At 36.9% G+C, this 22,703-nt stretch overlaps 1 protein-coding gene across 2 annotated transcripts in view; it reads left to right on the top strand.

Moving 5' to 3' along the window:
* LOC150089273 (uncharacterized) overlaps window positions 1–22,703 on the top strand; it is a 192,331-nt gene that overhangs the window by 139,132 nt on the left and 30,496 nt on the right. For both annotated transcript variants that reach the window (XM_090368457.1, XM_090368458.1), the window contains one exon: window positions 17,630–17,715. In XM_090368457.1, coding sequence (XP_090224583.1) covers window positions 17,630–17,715 — 86 coding nt within the window. The remainder of the gene's footprint in view (window positions 1–17,629; window positions 17,716–22,703) is intronic.

Consider the following 22,703-nt stretch of genomic DNA (forward strand, 5'->3'; position numbering starts at 1 on the left):
TAGGAGAGATTCCTTTGGATTGGAAATATGTAAATGTATCAGTAATACACTGACACTACTTCAAGGTGGTTTTAAGTGCAAATTGGGTAACTGTAGACCAGTGTCTGACTTCAGTGACAGAGAAAAATCATGATGACAATGATCAAGAATCTAATACAGGAACATTTAGATAGAAATAGAATTTTGAAGGACACACAAAAGGAAAAATCAGTAAACCTAAATAGCTATTTTGTAACATACACTCATAAACTGGATGGAAGAAATAATTTTGACATTGTATATCTTGATTTAAGCAAAGCATATATCTGTCCCTAGTGAGAGGTTACTGTTGGCATTGTGGATAAGATTTTGAGATGATTCACTGAGCAGTTGCAGGGTAGGAAGCAGGGTGTTGAGATTAATGGCTACTCTTCTGATTGGAATAATGTTAGAAGTGGGGTTCCTCCAATGTTCAGTTCTGGGTCCACTGTTGTTTATGATTTCTTTAAATAACATTGACAAAAGGGATAGATGTCAAAACTGTAGGTATTGTAAAGAGGGAGTGTGATTAGTGAGTCAAGCAGTGCCGTTTTAAGATGACATTAGTAATGGCCACATGGCATAAGAAAGCCTAAGGCTTATGCTGCACCAGTCAAAAAAAAGAAAGAATAAAATAATATTAATAAAAAACTAAATAAAATAAATAATTAATAAATAATAAACGAAAAAGAAATAGACATCCTATGAGTTTCCCTCTTTCCTTAGGTAACTATCCAGCTGACCTTTGAATTTCCCCAAACTGTCAGTCTCAACCACCATGTAATTAACTTATTCCAGTAATTTATAACTCGTTGGCTAAAATAAAACTTCCTGCAATATAGTGTAAACATCTCCCCCCCCTCATAACTTGAATTTATGACCCCTAGTTCTAGAATCATATATAACCATGAAATTTTCGTGCACATTCATTTTACTTATGTCTCTCAGAGCCTTAAGCACCTCAATCAAGTCTCCTCTAAGGTGCCTAGTTTCCAAGCTTGGTTTGCTTCCCTGGTTAGAAAAGTGGCAACTGTGTTTTAGTTAAGCAAAATGAAAGGTCTTACACTTGGAGAATAGCAACCCAAAATTAACATATACACATTGTGGGGTTGAATTGAAAATAGTAAAATAAGAAAGGGATGTGACAGTTATGATACAAGCAAACTTGAAACTTCTTCATGCAGTGTAGACAGGCTGCAAGGATGGTGCATGGTGTCATCAGTAATTTGCCAAATTAATGCTTAATCACATATTTGCTGTAAAAGTCAAAACCCCTCTTTTACAGTCATCTCTTCCATCTCACATCGTGGTATATTACAGTAAAATCATTAAAAACTGCTATCTACTTTTTTATTTCAGTTATACCTGCTTTTTTTGTGCAGTTTCAGTTGATATTATACTACAAAGTAAACTTTAGCAAGCAGAAAGTATGTACTTTACTCCCTTACACAGAGGATAACAAAACCAAAACATACAAGAACAGGTAGTGAAGATCCACATTTTTTCATGCCCAGAGCTTTAGTAACTATGGCCTGTACTGTACCATATGACCAACCACTGATGTCAGCAACTTGTTAAATGGTAACATGATGGTCCTGCAGAAAATTGTTTCAGACTTTGCTGACATTTTCTGGAGTGGTGGCAGTTCTTGGAGATCCACTGGCACATTATTTTCACATGATTTGCTGTCACGTTTAAACTCGCAGCACCACCTTTTAACTATGTCATACAATGGAACAGAATCACTTAGTGTGTCCACCAAGTCTTTGTGAGTATCATTCAGAGCCCAGTTCTTTTTCACAAAATATTTGATAACAGCTCTAACTTCAGTTTTCTCCCTTTCTTGTACTCCTTCATACAATTGTTCAACTGCAATAAAAAAAAGTATTATTATGAGTGACTTCTAATTTTGTGTATGTGCATTAGAGGCATGCAGATACATAATACATATTTCAAAAAAGTTGAAGCTAATTATTTCAATATTAGGGGTGGAGCAACTTTCTTATCCCTCGTATATTAAACCTAGATAACAACTTATAATAATTATTATTATTATGCTGTAGGGTTGATTAAAATTAACCTTGCAGCAGTGGGATGGACCCATGTGGTTCATCTTGATAATAATGAGCCTGTGTTATTTGTTGGCTGAAGATAAAAATCTGCGATTTTCTGAAACTTCCTAAATGTGAACAGATTTTTACTTGGTATGTTTTTTGCGTTTTTTTTTTTTTATAATTTTTCCAGAGTTATGTATAGAGGAAAAACCTATCTGGTTTGGCAGCACCACCACATTTGTTCTACTTTTAACACATAGTAATGCTAGCATGGGAACCTGATGGATACTGAGTTATCGATTTTGGAATTGTGTGTTTGTTTCTAGTTCAGTTATTTGTGGAACTCTCCAATAGGATCCTTCAATGTAATCTATCCATGTGACATACCATCAGTTCTAATGGTCTTACATGAGGTATTTTTGAATATTCCATTTAAAAGATTCATTATTGAAATAAGTGATCATTCAGATATGAAAGGCTATATTCACTTACAGTAAGAGAGTTAGCAATATACATAATATTCAAATTTGTGTGCTTTGCAACATATAAAATTTGAAATAAATTTAGAAAAAATTTTAAATTGAAATGGCTAATACTATCTGATACACTGCCCTACCATTAATATCCGGACACTTGCATATATACAAATAATCTATATTTACAGGAAAACTAATATGTGCTGAAACCTTTAGCTTTTATGATTACAACCTCTAGTTTCCATGGAACATTCTCCACCAGTATTTTGTAAATGTCCTCTGATATTTTTGCGCCTTTAGGCGTTCAAAGCGGTGACAAGCTGAGCTGTTTTTTTGGGCAGTCTCCAGACCATCATGCTGCCTCCATCAAACTTCATTTTGGGACAATACAGTTTGGCAGGTAGCTTTCTCCTGGTGACTGTCAGAGTGGTAGACCCTGTACTATGATTTATCACTTCAAAGCACAGCTTTCCATTGGTGTTTAGCAGCGGTCTCAGAATGGAAGGGGGCCTTTATACCAAGCTAGACAACATATGGCTTTAGTTGAAGTGATTAGCAATTTGTGAATTGCTGTATGACTGTGCTAACTGATGCCATACATTGTCTCTGCTTGGAACGCAGTTTGATGTTGTCGACCATTGATGATGCCGATGATTCTTTACAGGGCTCTCCTGTCATGTTCCATTAGCTTCAAAGATTTTCCGGGTCTTTTTTTTTTTTTTTTTTTTTTGACATTTCAGCACCATTGTGCTTCCATTTGCAGATTACATTGCTAATTGTCAACCTAGGGATCTACAGTGCCATTGAATTGTCATGTACAGATTGATTGCTTATGTGGCACACTATTATCATTCTGCACTGGAAGTCTGTTAACTCAGTCAGTCACCACATCTTGGATTTATAGTTGTACTACTGTTTCCTGGAAGGCCTACAAGCATATTTATAGTTCTATTTGAAACATGGTGCTGGGTTGGATGTGAGGAATGTCTGGATATTAATGGTAGGTATATATGTTTAAAAATTTTTTGAACAGTTTTTACAAATAATAAGCACAAATGTATGCATGTGTGTGAGTGTATGTGTTTTTTTTCCCTTTTTAATGGTGCTATGACATATATGTATTATTGTGCATACAAATCTGGTAAAAATAATATATATATATATAACCAAAAAAAAAAAGTATTGGTTTACTCCAAGCAGAATTTAAAAACCCAAAAAGCTTTCCGAGAAATTGAAAAGAAATTTGGCCGCTTGTCGGGTTCTGCATCATCATCTCTGGGGTGCCACCGCTGCAAGGTTAAATGTACAAAATTACATAAAAGAAAATTATAAAAAAATATACTTATCTCTGGTACAGATTTATTACACAAATTTGGCCCCATATTTTGAGCAATTTCTACTTGAGCTACTTTCTTTGCTTTGAGATAATTTAAATGTGATTAATCAGAATAACCAAACAGCACCTCCGTAGCCAGGTGGGCAGGAGCAGCAGTGTGTAGCACATGCTTCTTGATTAGACCGAGGTTCGAGCTCTTGACCACCAAATACGGAGGATGTGGAAAGGTCAGGGAATGACCACCGCATATCCCCGGAGCAATATGGCCTTAGTTGCTAATGCTCCTAAAAACCAAATAACAAACAAACATAACTTTTTTATAGACTTAAGGCTAACAAACTGTCATTAACTAATTTTTTAAGAAATATTTTCAAAATTTACATCTCAGTTTTTACGTTGTTTATTATGATGGTTTTCATTGCAACAGTGATATGCTCTTTAAGTATTTGAGCTAGAATGCACACCCCAATGGATGTTACAAAGGAAAATAATTTAAATCATTAAACTAGAAAATTACTGTCTTATCTGTGGAAATGCAGGCTTCTTCATGATTTATTCAGTTTTCATTTTCGATTTTCAATAATCCACAGTCAATCTTTTGGTTGATAATACAAATTTGGTATCATATTTTGAGAAAATTTTGATATATCAAACTACTTCAGCTATTTGCTCCATTTTAAAATAACCTACTGTGATTAATTAGAATAACCAGACAGTAACTGTATTGTAGCCTTAAGAGAACTGTCTTAAAAGAACTGTCAATAACCAATTTTTTATAGGAAATATATTTCAAAATTTACATCTCACTTTGTGCATTTGTTTAACTTATTGGTTTTACATTGCAGTGGTGAATCTAGAAAGTACACCTTAATGGATATAACAAAGGGAAATAATTTAGAACATTAAACTAGAAAACTACTGCCTTATCTGTGGAAATGCAGGTTTTCTCATGATTTATTCAGTTTTCATTTTAGACATTTAGTAATCCACAATCATTAGAGTCAGATCTGTCCACTGCGCTAAATTTCTGCAATTTCTCTTATATTTACAGGTGCTAAATGCACTTTGTTTTTCTTTAGTCTTTTTCAGGCTGTTTTTAATATTATAGGGCAAATGATACAAGGAGCTTATAACAATGGCTATATAGTCATCAGTAAAAAAAAAAATCTACCACATCTTTCCATCCCCTCTAATAATTTGTCTAATCCTTTCTTAAATTCATTCATATAAGCTATCCACCTCTACAACACCAAATGGAAATTTGGTCCAACAATTAGTCACTCTCTGACTGAATGCAGATTTTCACACATCCATTCTGCTACCATTTGTTTTCAATTAAAATTTATATCCTCTTATGTATGTTGTCTGAGAATGAATAAAGATGCCATCAGCATCTAGTTTGCTCAATTCATTTGAAGTCTATACAGTTACCTACCTAGTTTCTGAAGTGCTACAATTTGCAGAATTCAAGTTCTTTATGAAAATATGAATACTCTTTTGCATACTTAACTAACCTTGTTGCTGTTTTCTGCCAAATGATGGCCATCAACAAATTAATCAAGCTAGTGCGGTCAGTTAAAGAATTCAGAGGATGAAACAAGCTTTATCTGAATTAACATCAAAATAAATAAAATTTATTCAGAGTAATCATGTAATACTATAAACTAAGCTTTCCAGTGTAAGTTTTAAATATCTGACTGCACATGTCAGAATAAATACATACAATTGTTGATCCAGCTCTTTTGGGGCCTCTATTTGGTTTAAAAATACACAATTATCTATAGAACCAGATTCAAGTCTTTGTAGGCCCACGGCACTCTTATAATCTTTGGTCCACAAGATAGATCCATAATATTTTATAGATCTATATTATATAATTTTATATAATATATTATATAAAATGTGTAGGTACCATAATATCTGTCACATATTACACAGATCTATATCCCATAGATCTGTGTAATATATGATTGTGATACATGAGAATATGATATTTTATATTTGTTTTTATTACTTATATTTATATGTACAGTAGATCCCCGCTTTACAATTTAATCAATTCCAGAGATAACATCCTATTGTGAAAATATCGTAATGTGAACCCAATAATGCATTGTTTTCTGGTAATTTGTTCCAAGGCTTCGGAAGTTGAAATTTTCACTATGTAACTAAGCTATTTAACTCTCTCTCTAAAAGGTGATTTATCAGTTTACACAATGTTGTATGTACAGAATTGAGTACAGTAAATTTATGTCAAATAAGCACAGCAGAAAAAATCACTTCGACTAAAGGATGCAAAAACAAAATATGTGGCCAAAACATTTACAAACTCTGCTATTGCCTGAGAAGAAGTACCACTTGGTCTGGTTGGTGACAGTCCTAAGCCCATCGTAAAGTGAAATAAATAGGCACCAGCTAGTAGAATCAGTCGTTTTAAAGAATCAAATTTCAAAAAACCAGTTCAAATCATTAAGGACTATACTAGATGAGCACTTAAAGTGCTGGCATCAGATGGCAGTGTGAACACCTCCAAAATAGCAAACTACATGTAGCATTCCTAATGTCAGCTCATTTCTAATGTTGCATTGGATACCACCAGCGACTAACTTTTTCTATTCTCAGTTTCAAATGGCCAAACCATCTGAGCCTTCGCTTCTGGATTTGGTCGGCAATGGTTGGCATCTGGCGCGGATGGTATCATTAGTGATGCGGTCGCGAAGAGAGATGCCCAAGATCTGCCGCAGGCATCGCATTTGGAATACCTCAAGTTTGTTCAAATCTAACTTGAGACAAATCCATGTTTCCGATCCGTAAAGAAGAATGGGCAGGATCAAAGTCCGGAAGAGTCGGATTTTAGTCTTTGTGGAAATGTTGGTCCTCTTCCACAGACACCATTTGAGCGAGGCGAACGCAGTGGCCGCCTGTCCAATTCTGCTGTGGATTTCCATGGTGGATGCAACTTTCTTCTCCTGGACCAGCGACCCAAGGTATTTAAAGTCCTGCACTTGCTCGATCTGGACGCCTTCGAGATAGATGGTGGCTTGCGACCCATCTGTTGTCAGGGCCTTTGTCTTACCAGCATTGATCTTCAAACCGTATGGCCGGGCAATGCGGGCAATGTCGTAGAGGATGTCCGTGGCTTCAGCGTCGTTACCGGCAAGGATAGCACTATCATCAGCAAACATCAGGTCAGTCACATAGTGATCCTTGTCATATTGTATGCCCTGTCTGTTTCTGAATGCTTGCCTCATAATGGCGTCGACCACGATGTTGAAAAGCAACGGGGAGGCTACATCCCCTTGGCGGACTCCAGTTTGGATGGTAAATTCCTCAGATAAATCATTCTGGATGCGCACCTGGCTGGTTAAACCGTTGTATGCAGTTTGGAGGAGTGTGATGACTTTTCGAGGTACATGTTCAACCTCTAGTAGTTTCCATAAGGCAGGCCGGTGGACACAGTCGAAAGCAGACTTAAAGTCAATGAAAACAATGACGGTTCGCTGTCCACACCGGATCCTCTCCTCCATCAGCTGACGAATGGCAAAGATTTGATCACAGCATCCTCGCCCGGGTCTAAATCCTGCCTGTTCTTCTCGACTGGTTTGCTCGCGATGTTTTTGCAATAAAGGATTACTACTGTTTGATTTTACGAATGTTCATGCGAAGTTCCTTCGACAGTTTTCGAAGTTAACAATAGCTATCAGTAGAAATATATTTTCTTGAAATTTCGCTGGATCAAATGTACATCCAGAAAATGTGCTGTACCAATGTTGTTCCCTAAAAACAATTACAATAATGCAAGCTTTTCTTTTATCAAATGTGCATTGTAGTGTTCTCAGTTTTACACCAGTTTTTCCCATTTCCATTATGACTTTGAATAGATGAATTTCCTTGATTTTGTGTTAGTAGATGCTTGTTTGTTTTTTATTTGGAGCATTAGCAACTAAGGCCATATTGCTCCGGGATATGCGGTGGTCATTCCCTGACCTTTCCGCATTCTCCGTATTTGGTGGTGACTGGCTCGAACCCCGGTCTAATCAAGAAGCGTGTGCTACGCACTACTGCTCCTTCTCACCTGGCTACGGAGGTGCCTGTTAGTAGATGCAATACACATTGAAGAAAGGAAGTATGATCTTTTTGTTTATTAAAAATAATTCATTGCAATTTTTTCAGTTATGTTTCTTATTCCAGGAAACGGTTACATGCATTTTTTTCCTCCTACATCACACTCGCAACAAAGGTGTATGCTGCAGCTTACTGCTTCCTTTCATTGCTTTCACTATACTTTTTGAAAAAAAAAATAACGAGAGAGAGATGTTATAAAATTATTTCAGATACAGAAAGATACCGAAGTTACATTTGAAAAAATTCATTTTGTAAGAAGAAAGAGACCTCACATGATCCTTTTTTGTTAACACCGACATTGGTTGTACTGTTGTTGTGGATATTCTTCAGCAGTTTCCAGATTATTATTTTGATCTTATTTAATAATAATAAGGTTCTTTATTAACTTAAATTATATATATTCACTATTCCTTATACAGATAACCAGGAATCTAATGATGAATTGCCTATAACAAACAAACAGAAAAATAACTAATGAAACAGTACTAAAATAGAAGTGATATTTACAATAAATATAAATTTTGGAATTGAGCTTTTTGATTCTTCCCATCATTATAGTTCATCCCAATTCGGAAACATTTATTTTTTAATTTCTATCCAACACTTTGCCTTTATTTTTTTGTTGGAGTAGTCTTTTAATGCCATTTTGTACAAGGCAGGCCTCCTTTCCACCTCACAAATAAACTTGTTTGTGTCAAACATCGTCCTCCCCAAAGTATAACAAACAAGCAATGAAGGCCTAGGAGAATTTCTCTGCAGGTGATATAAACGTTGAGTCGCTGGTGTTCGCAATGTCTCCGAGTGTTAGCAGGCTTTGAATGCCAGCTAACATCCTCCAATGCAGAGTTTGTAATGCCCATCTAGTTTGCATTGCCTTTCCCTCTGCTTCCTGTAAAACTGGGCATTCGAAAGCACTTCCAAAGGTGTGCTTTCAGCACTTGTCTAGTATAGCCCTAAAATGCACTACACTTTCATTGTTATCATATGTTCGGTTATAAGAATCAGTCTTGAATGTCTTTGTGATATTTTTCTAAAGCACATTTCTGGAGGTCACTACCATAAAACAGTTAAAAACAATTTGCAGTTTCTGTTTATTGGGTTTTTCCGTTAGTGCAATCTGTTATAAATGGGTAGTGAACTCGATCTTATTGCATTTGCGATTATACCTATAGCTGGAATTCTGTAGGTTTTTACGTTATTACGGCGAAATGTGTTTCTCCTTCCACGAAATCTTCAATCATATAAAAAAACAAATAAATTTTCAGAATCTTCGCTTCATTCCTATTTTTTAAACTTTGTAAACTCATTACTCCATATCTTACTTGTACTTAGGTTGCAATTTTTGCATGCCGTGTTCTTTGTTGTTGATTACTTATCTTTTTTACAACCTAAGAAAAAAAAGTCAGTGAACAGAAATATCAATTAGTTAGTATGTACATATTACAGTAAATATTAATTAAGCTATGTACGTAAGTGTAAATTTATTTTTATTTTCCTAACCTATGGAAAATATTCTTCCAATTTTCACACATCATTTAATTTTAATTGGTAAGGTAATAAAGTTAAATTTGTGCTTTATATATTTACTTTTATAGCCTGTGGATAATAGGGGCTCACATCTGGTGAGTATGAGCTTGGCAAACCCAGGGTCCTAAGCTGGATATTATCATTATTCTCTTTCTTGCTTTCCTTTTCCCGGTGATTCCCTTCTACTTCTGACTCTCTCTCTCTCTCTCTCTCTCTCTCTCAAGGTAATGTGGGAATTTTTTTTTTTTTTTTTTGGTTGGTGCAGCATAAGCCTCAGGCTTTTTTGCACCATATGGCTAATAATAATAATAACCCTCCTATTTTTGCTTATTAGAATCACCGTTTAATAGAATTAAAATTCAATTTGCAAATGTGATCACAGTGACTGGCAGTTACTACATATCATATAGTGAACGGTATTTTATTATGGAGAGTCCATTGTAAAGAGATTTGATCATACAGTTAACCAATCATAAAGCGAGGGTCCACTATATATGTATAAAATAGATATAGTATATAATACCAGTTAATTAAAACTGTAGAAATAGTGGGAAGATAATATAAACTGCATATGTCAAATGCACCAAAGCATGCAAAGCAGCAGCAGCAAAGGATGCAAGTGTATATATATTTCTATATTGTAATAAATATTGATGAACGGCAGAATGGTTGCTGCTGAAATTATAAGTGCTACCTGTTTAATTTTCGTGCATTAGAGTCTGATGCAAACTGCAATTTATGGAATGTAAAAAATATTCCTAAGATATTAGGATTGAAGTCAGCTGTTTAGAACTTCTTTGTATATAAATGTGAGAATTTATTAATTGTGGTATATATATAGCAATGCCTGAGTGAAGATAGGGGAAAATTCCTGCTAAGGTTGTGGGTATGTTCTTCTTCTAGTAAAATTTTAATTCATTATATTTTGTGAACACCAAATCCTGTATGTTTTAGGCCAATAATTTGGTGTTCACAAAATATAATGAATTAAAATTTTCATGTCTGAAGAACCCATTACAGTACAGGAACTATTGGCAGGTAGTGATCACACAGTCATTAGTTGGAAGATGAACAAAGATGTTACAGTAGTGTATAGTGTGTTTAGGGTCTAACGGCACCAGGGGTTTCCCCCATCACCATGTAATATACAAGGCGTCTCCGTAGCCAGGTGGGAAGAAGCAGCAGTGCGTAGCACACGCTTCTTGATTAGACCGGGGTTCGAGCCCGTCACCACCAAATACGGAGGATGCGGAAAGGTCAAGGGAATGACCACCGCATATTCCCGGAGCAATATGGCCTTAGTTGCTAATGCTCCTAAAAACCAAATAACAAACAAACATGTAATATACATTGTGGTGTGATACAGAACACTGTAGAGGCCAGAGGTTTAAAAGTGTGTGAATATTGTGGTGTGTAATGTTTTGTACCGTTGTTCATCTGGTCTTTTAGCCGTTGGGTCTCAAATGAGACCCACCGTTGCCCACACTATACCTTGTGGAGGCAGACCAGGTACACCAGTATTTTAGAAATTTACAATTTACTCTGGCAGGTCCTGCCACCTAATTTCCTGAGATTTCAGTGGCTAGGACCTAAAAAAAAAAAAAAAAAGTGGAGTGGGGGGGTCGGGGAAACGCTAGAAATTGGGTCAGGCTGAAAGAGATATAAGTTATACGGGTTAGAGTTCATTTTTTTTTTTTTATTATTATTTTTTATTATTTTTTTAGTGTGGGGCTTGTGTAATTTTGGCAAGGGTCAAACGCTAGTCGCAAGATAGCTAGAGAGGGAAGGGAGACTGAAGACTGGGGAGCGAAAGACAGAAATATGGGGTCAATAGTGAAGATAACCTCAAAAGTCGGCGGGGCAGGCCCATGCCTCGCCAGGTGAAGATAGGGGATGGCAGGGGGGAGGGTACAGAGTAGCCATCCCCTGCCAAGGGAAGGGAAAGAAAGTGAACCGAGTGTGGGTACCCAGTTCAGATCGCCTAATGGTGTTTCGGCAGCAAACTGCACAATGTCTTTGTCAGATCTTCGTATGCCATTCCTGGGACATGTTGTCTCGTCCGTCTGAGTAGTTAAGTCCAGATAATGATTCCAGTTTAAGCCAGTGGTCAGATCCAGGTTAAGTTAATGATTAGTTGTTCTTCAGATTGTAGCTGTTAGGTTTTTGTTTGGTTGACACATCTAAGGATCTTTATTATGGATGATGAGTGGTTAGTTTGTGGGAAAATTCCTGCTAAGGTTGTGAGTATGTTCTTCTTCTAGTAAAAAGATCCTGCGAACTGTGTTAAGGCTTTATAGTTGTTCTCGCTCTCCAGGAGATATTGTTCTTGGTTTATTGGCGAGAAACGTATTCTGGTTATTAAGAGGCAGCGGAGGTCTTCGTATAGTTGGCAGTGGTGCATGAGGTGCTCCCACGTCTCTGGCTGTCCACAGTGGCAGAGCGGGGTGTCACTCAATCCGAAACTGGAGAGTTTTGCTCTTATTGCGCCGTGTCCTGTGAGCAGGTAAGATGTCAGCAGTCCCGGTGAAAACCAGTTTGGGCTTTTGGGAAACACTAGTTGATTATCCGGTATGAATCTTCGGGTGACTTCCCCTTTTGTCGAAGTCATCCAGTGGATTTGCCAGGCCTGCTGTAGGTGGGTGAGAAGGTGTTTTTTCTTGAGTTTAAGATCGTTCGCCGGATCAGTTGTGTAGTCTAGGCAGGTGATTGCTTTGCCCTTGGATAGTTGATAAAGCAACCCACAGCGGACGATCTCCAGATCCGGGGGGGGGGGGAGCGCCCAAGAGGACCTGGAGGGTGTGGGTGCTTACAGTACAGTAGGCTCTCGAGATTGTCAGTAGTACCGCCTTGTGGAACCAGACTCCTGATAGAAGACTGCCTTATAGAAGAGGGCTAGGGTCCTCTTCTTAAGCCCCCAGTCGCGACGAGTGACTCTAGCTATTAGTGTGGAGTATTTTTTGATTTTGCTTCGGAGGTAAGTAATATGGGGTGTGAATGACAGATTTTTATCCAGCAGAATACCAAGATATTTAAGTTCGGTGGAAAGCTTAATTGTTGTTTCCTGAGTTACAGTAGTTAAAGGCACAGATTTTAATTTCTGAAAAGGGACTATGAGTTTAAGGCAGTTTAGGGTACTACATCTATTAATTAGGTGGATGGCAGAGGAAGGGCAAATACATTAGTATTATGGAATACCTTTAAATAGACCGAGATAGACTTCAGGGATGGTCAGAAAAATGTTAGTTATGCTTTAATCCAGTTTGATTTTACTGTTCCCCAGGTGTATTACACCTGGGGAACAGTAAAACAGAAGCTTGTTTTACTGTGGTAAAACAAGCTTCTGTTTTAGCGTGATCATACTAGATAAATCTCGTGCATGCATTTTGTTGATCTAGCATGATAATGAAATATCATTCTTGATTTCCATATGTAACATATTTATGTATTCATAGCCGAGGAAGAGAGAGACACACACACACACACATACACACACACACAGTGTCGAAAGCTTCTGTAAGTATTTTATTTTATTTTATCAAAAGAAGCAAGCGCAGTGAGCAGAGGGCAAAACCCCCAAGTATATCATTAAGAAAATATAGCACGAGGAGGATGCCGAGATGGGTGAATATGGAGCTATATTATGCGAAAATTATGCAATGAAAGTTATGCAAGCCTACAATGGCTACAAATTGATCTGTAATAGTACTACAGATAAGGTTAGAGAGGCTGAGTATGAGAAAGCAAAGAATGAGAACAAAGAGTTTTATATGTATGTGAATACCAAGAAGAAAATGAATCAGATCAGAACCTTGCGTGCTGCTGGGTGCGGGAAAGTATTAGATAATCTCCAATACATAAAGGGCAGTTCTAAGAGTGAAGTGGGAAATCACAGGCCAGTCAGTCTAACTTCAGTAGTAGGGAAATCATGAAGACAATGATGAAGGGTGGAATTCAGGATCATTTAGATAGAAATGGAATTCTGAAGGATACTCAGCATGGTTTTGTAAAGGGAAAATCATGCTTAACTAATCTGGTTAGCTATTTTGACAGTGTGACTCAAGAGCTGGACTTAGGGAATAATTTCGACATTGTTTGTTTGGATTTCAACAAAGCATTTGACTCAGTCCCACATGAGTGGTTACTTTATAAGCTGGAATAGGTTGGAATCACAGAAAAATCCTTAGATGGATGGCTTCATGGTTGAGGGCAGAGGGTTGTGATAAATGGTTATTCCTCAGATTTTGTTGATGTAAGAAGTGGGATTCCCCAGGGATCAATATTGAGACCACTGTTGTTTTTGATTTTCATAAATGACATCAATGTAGGGATAGGGGAGTGATGTCTAAATTTGCAGATGATGCAAAGATTGGTAGAGCAGTTAATGATCACCACCAAGCAGAGATTCTTCAGAGTGACCGAAATAGACTTCAGGGATGGTCAGAAAAATGTCAGTTATGCTTTAATCCAGCAAAGTGTAAGGTATTACACCTGGGGAACAGTAACCCCAAAATAACTTATACACTTGGTGGAGTTGAACTAAAGCCATTAGTGGAGGAAAGGGACTTGGATGTTACGATACGGTCAGACATGAAGTTCTCCAAGCATTGTAGACAGGTTGCAAGGAAGGCCCATGGTGTGTGTCCTATCGATGATTTATTATACAATTGCTAGTAGAGATAAGGATGTCATAATCTCATTATATAAGACTATTGTTAGACCACACTAGGAACGCTGTGTTCAAGTATGGAGACTGCACCTAAAGAAAGACATCGAGCTTCTTTCAAAGATAGGTAACTTGCTTGGTGAGATCAACAAAAGGGCGTCCATATGAGGAAAGACTGAATATGTGGGTTGTAGAGCCTAGAAACTAGGCACCTTAGGGGAGACTTGATTGAGGTGTTTAAGGCTTTGAGAGGCATAAGTAAAATGAATGAGGACAAAATTTTCATGGTTATAAATGATTCTATAACTAGGGGACCATAATTTCAAGTTCCAGGATAAAATGTTTAGACTATATTGCAGGAAATTTTATTTTAACCAGTGAGTTGTAAATAACTGGAATAAGTTACCCAAATGGGTGGAGGCTGACAGTTTGGGGAAATTCAAAGGTCACCTTACAGGAGGGAAATGCATAGGTTGTCTATTTCCTTTTCTTAATAATTTTCTTATTATTATTTTATTTTTATTTTTTTAATTTATTTTATTTTATTTATTTATTAATTTGTTATTTATTTATTTATTTTTGGCTGGTACAGCATGAGCCATAGGCTTCCTTGCACTGTGTGGCCATTGCTAATACTAATACTGATATGAGTTACATGACAGCCAAAAGCCAAAAGCAAAGATAGTCGAAATATGAATAAAAGAAATAATTGTAAAAAAATTATTTTTTAATTATTTCTTTTATTCATATTTCGGCTATCTTTGCTTTTGGCTTTTGACTGTTGTGTAACTCATATTTATTACAATATAGAAATCAGGGGCGGACTTTGTTCCTAGGCAACTGCCTAGTGCCCATAATTTTTTGGGTCCCGTAAAACGGTTTTATTATACATTTTTTTCATTATTTTATTTTAAATAAATTTATGATGTTCCACTTGTTTTGTGCTGATCAATCAAAACATCTTTGCACAGCACGCTATCTGGCGAATCGTTGTGTATACCGCGCCAGGTGTGGTATACACGATGATTACGACGGTATGCATTTTAATGGGTTTAATAAAAACCCATTAAAATATTAATCAGTTTTTATTAAATTATGTTTTAATTTTTTAAAATTTAAATTGAACCACAACTTCAGTAATGATTTAGTACAAGAAGTCTCTCATGCTTATTAACTATGTGCCTTCTATAATCTCATCACATCCAAGCGGATTCGTCAAGAGGTGAGTGCCGAAAATTAAGCGGTGCTACTTTAATATATTAAAGTAATTCATTTAAAGGAAATTGTTAAATTTAATTTATTAGTCAATTGAACAAGCTTTTCTCATTTTTGAAACATCTGAGTTATTTTGGACCTAAATTGTAAGCCCTTAAAGCTTTGTAGGCCATGGTAATTCAATCCTGATTATATACAGCTACATTTACAAAATAAACTGCAGTTCTTTACTGTAACTTTGAAATATGTTGCAATTCCATGACATTTTTCCTTGGATATAATAATTTGGGGAGCATCCTAAATTCTGAGACCCTATGCAAAAACTGCTTATTCTTAAATCCATCACTTCAACACATAGGAAGAATAAGTACATCTCACTTTATTTTTTGCTGTTTTGAATTCATTATTCTCAAAAGCCCAGTTCTTTCTATTAGTCTTTGTCATTATTGAAGCCTTCTCCTATGTGGTGAATATTCATGCATGAGAGAGGATAATGTAACATTAAGAGAAGATTGGCCTAAAGGTTATGAACACAATTACCTTCCTAATTATGTGCTTTTATGCATATGAAAAAATCAAAACTTGCAGGAATTTGTAAGTTATTTTTCAAATAAATTCAGTACTGCAGTTTATATATCAATACAATGAATAACAAGGGTTGATCAAAAAAAAAAAAAGTAAAATGAAATATACAAGATAAAACACAGTGAATAAATATTTACTTAAAGTAATATTAAATAAAATTCAGTATATTGATAAAACATTAAAACAGAATTAAAAGTGTAAAGAGTAAATATGCAAAATACACCAGACTTTCAAAGGTGACTGCCTCCTTTGTCATCAGATTATTGTGATATCACATTATTAAATATCACAAAAGGATCAAGACTACCTGCTACTAAAGAATCATAGGAGTTATCCTCCACATGTGTATAGATAGCAGAAATGACTCATGTGTACTGGGCAAAACTGTCATCCTGTCAAAGAATCGCAGCCTTGAACACAAGTTGAATACGGACCCCATCCCCACCCATATGTATTAGTAGTGTGTTCTGAAAGGAAAATTTGCTCTTGAACTATTTATATTGTCAAAAAACCAAACAAGTGGCAGTTGATGGCATTCTTCAAGGGACAGTCAGTTGAGGTTTGAAACATGGTGCCTTGTCCTTTCACTCTTCAGTGAGCATGATATCTATGCAGATAAAGTTTTGTGAAATTTATACCACGAACTCTATAATAAGATAACTTAAAGATTTTTGCTAGGTGTATAACAGTGAAGATCAGTGTGTGTGTGTGTGTAAAATATATTTTAAGCAAAAATACCTTGGGATCTGAGAACCTAGATCCCCTTTTCTGTATGCCTTGCTGTTTGTAAACACCTTCAGAAACATAACGGTCATGAATAGAGAGATCCTGCTGTATATCAGTAATGATAGAATTTTAATATCTTGGAATGATACTTGGAACAAACCCCCTTCCTGCATTATTTCAAACAAATCAAGCTGATAGTTTGAAATATAGTTTGGTCAGTATTAAAATGAAAACTCAGCAAAGCAAATAATTTTAAAATGTGGTTTATTCTATTTCATTATGATATAAATTCCTTTTTAATAAAAATACAGTAATTAATGTATGTCATACAGTACAACAAGGGGTGCTACTTACACTGTGTACATGGCATTAATTATTATTTTTTTATTATTAATTTAGAAGAAACATTCTTTACTGTTCTGATATATTCCAGCTAAATGCCAGATCTGTTAAAGGTGTTTTGTGAATTTTCATTTTTAAGTGTTAGCATGCATGCCAACTTTTAAAATGATCATGGGGAAGCTGAAAAACTTAAAATAGCTCAGGAGGAAATTCCTCCTTAGAGGATTTCCTCCTGTGGAAACCCACACAGGAGGAAATCCGCTACCCAAGATTGACTAATTGCCACCCAAAATAAGAAGGCTTCAAGAAATTTCTCCAGTCCCCGACAAGGATTTGAACCAAGGCTCCCTCCATATAAGCAATGAGTGGTAAAATGAGGGTTCATTCAAACTTAATTAAATTGCAAAATTTAATTTCTTGTTTTTTTGAGACTTGCTATTTTGCTGATACCTATAACAGGTTGTTTAGTTAGTCACTGATTTAGTGAAAAAATAATATGAAAAATACATAGCATTAAAGGAGAACACACACACACATCTAGTTAAGACCAGTTTTATTTCAGATATTTGATCAGAGAGGAGATAGGGATGTTCGCCCTCACTCCACCAACTTGTGTACTCTGCAGTGCCTACATGAAGATGATGAAGGGTAAGTAGTATTTGATATACGTTAAAAAAATAAAGATTTATTGGCAAAGGTAAAGAAAGCCAACACAAGAACGACGAGAAACGTTGGATAAATTACACGGAAAATTAGTTTCCCGATACGGCACTCTAGCGCTGCTCGCTCGGTAAACAGACAGTAGGTGTTATTGGTTTGGAGCAAAGTTGAGAACAATATATTGATTGACAGGTAGGCATGGCAGATGATGTGCTGATTGGTGCCCGAACACAACACACGATAACATCGGTTTAGTATCACTTTAGTAGCACTAATGGTAACTTGCCTAATCAACGCTTTCCATAATGGTGAAAAAAGGTCAGGTTACCTCCACTTGAATCCCATGGGAGCTTGAACCCCTCCCGAAATGGAGGGTGTAAAAAAAAAAAAAAAAAAAAAAGGTAAACTGCAACCATTGCCAACCCACTGCAGGGTGGAAGCCTCCTCAACAATTCATGCTGAGGTAAATGGACCATAATCTGCCATGCTGGTCCAGTGCAGGTTGGCAGATCTACCGTATTTAGCAGTCAGGAGCTTGAACCCCGGTCTACTCAAAGAGTGTGTGCTACTGCATTCCCACTCCTGACCACTCGGCTACGAGGGAGTAACCTAACCCTTTTTCTTTAGAATCATGGGTGGATTAGCGCATAAATTGTTTATTAACAAAATATTAATTTTTTATTACTACACTTTTATTTTTAAAGACACTCATGTGGATACACATGTATCGTAACATCAATCAACACCTCAATAGCTATTATATATATATACAGAGTGTCTCAAATATATTGGTACAAACGTTTAGGGTAGGTAACATCTAAAGGAATGTGAATCACATAGGAACCCATAACCGGAAATGTCACGGGAAAGTAGTAGCAGAGGCACAAGATTTATTTGACATAATATTAACAATGGAGTACGAGATGGATGCATTCCATTATGTTACAACAGATGCTCAAAGGTTCCACCATGAGATGCAATGCATGCGTGACACCGACGCAGCATGGATTGGCGGACACGGTTGAACACCCCTGGAGTTTCTTTGACAGTAGCAGCAGCGCAGACGAGTCGCGCCACGAGATCCATTTCCGTCTCCACAAGCAATTCATACACGATAGATTTGAGGGCCTCCCACAGAAAGAAATCAAGGCTCGATAAATCAGGTGAGCATGGAGGCCAGGCAACAGGTCCACCACAGCCAATCCATCGACACCCAAAACACCTGTTCAAATGGTCACGAACACACCTTCCATAATGGGCAGGCACCCCGTCATGTTGAAACCAAATGTTGCGTCTCACATTTACTGGAACATCGTCAAGTAACCCTGGTAGAACTTGTTCAAGAAAGATTCGATATTTAGCGGAGTTCATGCGGGATGGTAACAGGTATGGGCCGACTAAGCAGTCACCAACCATACCTACCCACACATATATTGCAAAGCGATGTTGTGCCGCATGGGGGCACACACCGTGTGGGTTGTCGTGAGCCCACACATGAGCATTGTGCTTATTGAATAAGCCTTCCTGAGTGAAATAAGCCTCATCCGTGAACAAAACATACGCTGGAAAATTCAAATCTTGAACACTTTCTTGGAGAAACCACTGCGCAAAAGCCACACATGCAGGATGATCTTGGGGGAGCAGTAACTGAACCCTTTGGAAATAAAAGGAGTGTAAGGAATCATCATGCCAGACATGCTGTACACTGCAACGAGACACTCCTAAGGCAGAGGCAACGGCACGTGTGCTGGTAGTAGGATTATTCTGGACGGCATTCAACACACTTTCTTCCATGGTGGGAGTTCGCGTCGAACGTGGTCTGCCCGCACTACTCCTATTACCTCTAAATGACCCATAATCACACAAATTTTGATGCACACACGCAGACAAACGGTGGTCCGGTACATGTGTGTCTGGGAAGCGTTCTCCATAAATTTGTTGAGTGGCTCGTCCATTGCCCTCTGCTAATCCATACACTAGGTGCATGTCTGCCAGCACACAGTTCGTATATCAATGCATGCTCTTTATGTGGCGACTACTGCTTGAATGAGTAAACTAGAAATTTTCCCTCTCGCAAACTGATGAACAGCGCCGTCTACCGACTTACAGACGGTGACGTTTCCGGTTATGGGTTCCTATGCGATTCACATTCCTTTAGATGTTACCTACCTCCCCTAAACATTTGTACCATTATTTTTGAGACAACCTGTATATAGATTCTTTATTATAAATCCTTGATTTCGGCTCCAGACCAATAACACCTACCGTCTGTTTACCGAGTGAGGCAGCGCTAGAGTCTGGTATCGGGAAACTAATTTTCCGTGTAAGTTATCCAACATTTCTCGTCGTTCTCGTGTTGGCTTTCTTTACCTTAGCCGATTTTCTTTTTAAAAGTCCTAATGTATGCTAATTTCAACTTGTGTTTTACATACAGTTAATAATATTTATTTATAATAATAGACTAGTTCTATTATGGTTAGTGTAAAAATTAAAGTTTAATCATCATCCAAATTTGTTATACCCAGTGGGTGTATAAGTCATTGTAGTAGTGCAAATTAGTCCTGATCTGTAGTATTCTTTTCATCCAAGCTATTTAATTTTCTGTGAGATGTTCATTCTCTAATACCTGTTTCGTGTGATTGATTTTTTGTTCTGCACCCCTATATCAACTTAAGTTTGTGTTGCTTACTGTGAGCTTTGGTTGGATATTGATTATTCAGAGATTTTTGTTATTTCCTCATTTGTAATGTGGTCTTGGAATTGCTGGCATCTGTTAGTTTCATTCATTTTTTTTTTTAAAATATAACTTTCATTTTTGAAAATTCTAATGTTTGATCAATTTCTTTGTTTCTTAGCCATCTACTTCAGGAATGTAGCATCACGAATGGAGACTCCTATGGAGCTCTCAGTTCCATAGATTATAATAGGCTTAAAAACATTGTTATGAACTGTTAAATTTGTCTTTTCATGAAATTTCTCTTTTGCTCTAAATAAATTTAATTGGTTTCCTATATTTTCTTCTTCACTTATTCTCTAGTTTACAGGGAACTCCCTTTAATACTTTGGGCTGCTTTCATTTCTATTTATACAGAACAGAGAGTTTCCTAAATGAGAATTTAATGATACAGTTCCAAACTTCTTTCAGAATATTTAATAATCACTTTATAAAAGAAGTGAACTCACTCAAAAAAAAAAAAAACGATAAATTCAGATGAAAACGTTAATACATTTTTTCTTGTTAGAAACTGAAATCCTATTAAATCATAAATGCAAATGAAAACAGTACATTTTTTGTTAGCATTAGCATTATGAAAGAAAGCAATGTTATACAGCATCAGCCAAAAAAAAAAAAAAAAAAAAACACTTCCCATTTCACCCATCCATTTGCTCCAAAGATTTGTCCAGTTCTCCTTTGAATAAAGAAAGAAAGGCTTAAGTTCTGCAATTTGCAGAACTTAAGCCTTTCTTGGTAAGAACACCCCTTTGTTCCCTTCACCAAACTTGTTGCCCTTCTCTGTACTCATTCTAGCAAATCTGCATCCTTCCTAAAATGAGGCCTCCAGACCTGTACACAATACTCAAAGTGTGGCCTAACCATTGCCTTATACAAAGGGATTATCACATCCTTATTCTTGCTAGAAAAATTCCTCCGTCATTAAAAAGACCACATGACCTGCTCTGGCAGCCTGTCTGCACTGCTCAGTCTTTTTTATTCTCCACTACCTTGAGTGTTGCACCGCACAGTTGGTACATCACTCTGGGGTTACTTCTATCCATATGTACTACTTTGCATTTGTCAATATTAAACTTTAGTTGTGACTTCTCATCCCATCTGCCCAACTTTTATAGATCCTGTTGCAGTAGCATACTGTCATTAGCAACCCAGCCAACCTTTGTATCATCTGCAAACTTAGACAGTAAGCTTTATATACCTTCATCAGTATCATAGATAAGTATAGAAAACAAAAATGAGCCCAACAACCAACCCTGAAGGACTCCACTAATAACATTAGAACATGAAGAGCAGTGTCCATTGATTATCCTTCACTGTCTCCTCCCACTCAACCATCAATTTATCCATTGTAGCAACTTGCCTTTAATGCCATACTTCTCCAGTTTGTACGGTAGTCTTCTATGTGCAACAGTATCAAAAGCTTTTGATACTGTTGCACATGAAACGCTTTGTGTCCATTTCATGCTGTGTCCGAATTATTACTGCAGTGTTGTCTATATGATCCTGCAATGCTTCTTTAACCAGTGACTTCATTATTTTCCCCAGAACAGAAGTTAAACTAACAGGTCTGTAATTACTCGTGCCATCCTTGGATCCTCCTTTGTGAATTGGGGATACATTTGTATATCTCCAGTCTGCGGGAACCTCCCCTGAGTCCAAGAATGCTCTCATAATTATGGCTAAGGGTTTGCTTACTTCCTTTGCCACCTGTAATAAAACTGGATAGATTCCATCTGCCCCAAGTGCCTTTCTTATGTTTAACTTCAACGATTTCTCCTCCATTTTGCTCTCCGTTATTACAAAATCATTTAACTCCCTGTTAGAGTTTAATAAGCTTCTGTCCTCCACTTCCCTACAGAATTCCTCATGTATGAATGTAGATGTAAAATACTCATTCATTTAGTTTGTCAGCTATCTGAGCAGGATCATCAACAGTTGAACCATTGGTATCAAGTGGACCAATCGGATTCACCCCCTTCCTTCTAGAGTTTATATAAGTAAAGAAGTCTTTGCTGTTTTCTCAGCATCCTTGACCAAAGGTTTCTCGTAATCTGCCTTTACTAGCCTAACCTCCTTTGTGACTTGATTACAGAAGTTTATATCTACCATAGGCTTCTGTATTGCCTAATAATTTATATGCATCCAATGCATTTTTCTTCTCTGTCACTAGTCTCATTTGTTCATCTGATGTCCATTTAGGCCTAAACTTGAACAGTATTTCTTAGTTGGTATAAAAATTCTA

Source organism: Mastigoproctus giganteus, chromosome 2 (genome assembly GCF_048544385.1).
Source record: "Mastigoproctus giganteus isolate SK-2022 chromosome 2, ASM4854438v1, whole genome shotgun sequence".
Taxonomy (NCBI): domain Eukaryota; kingdom Metazoa; phylum Arthropoda; class Arachnida; order Uropygi; family Thelyphonidae; genus Mastigoproctus; species Mastigoproctus giganteus.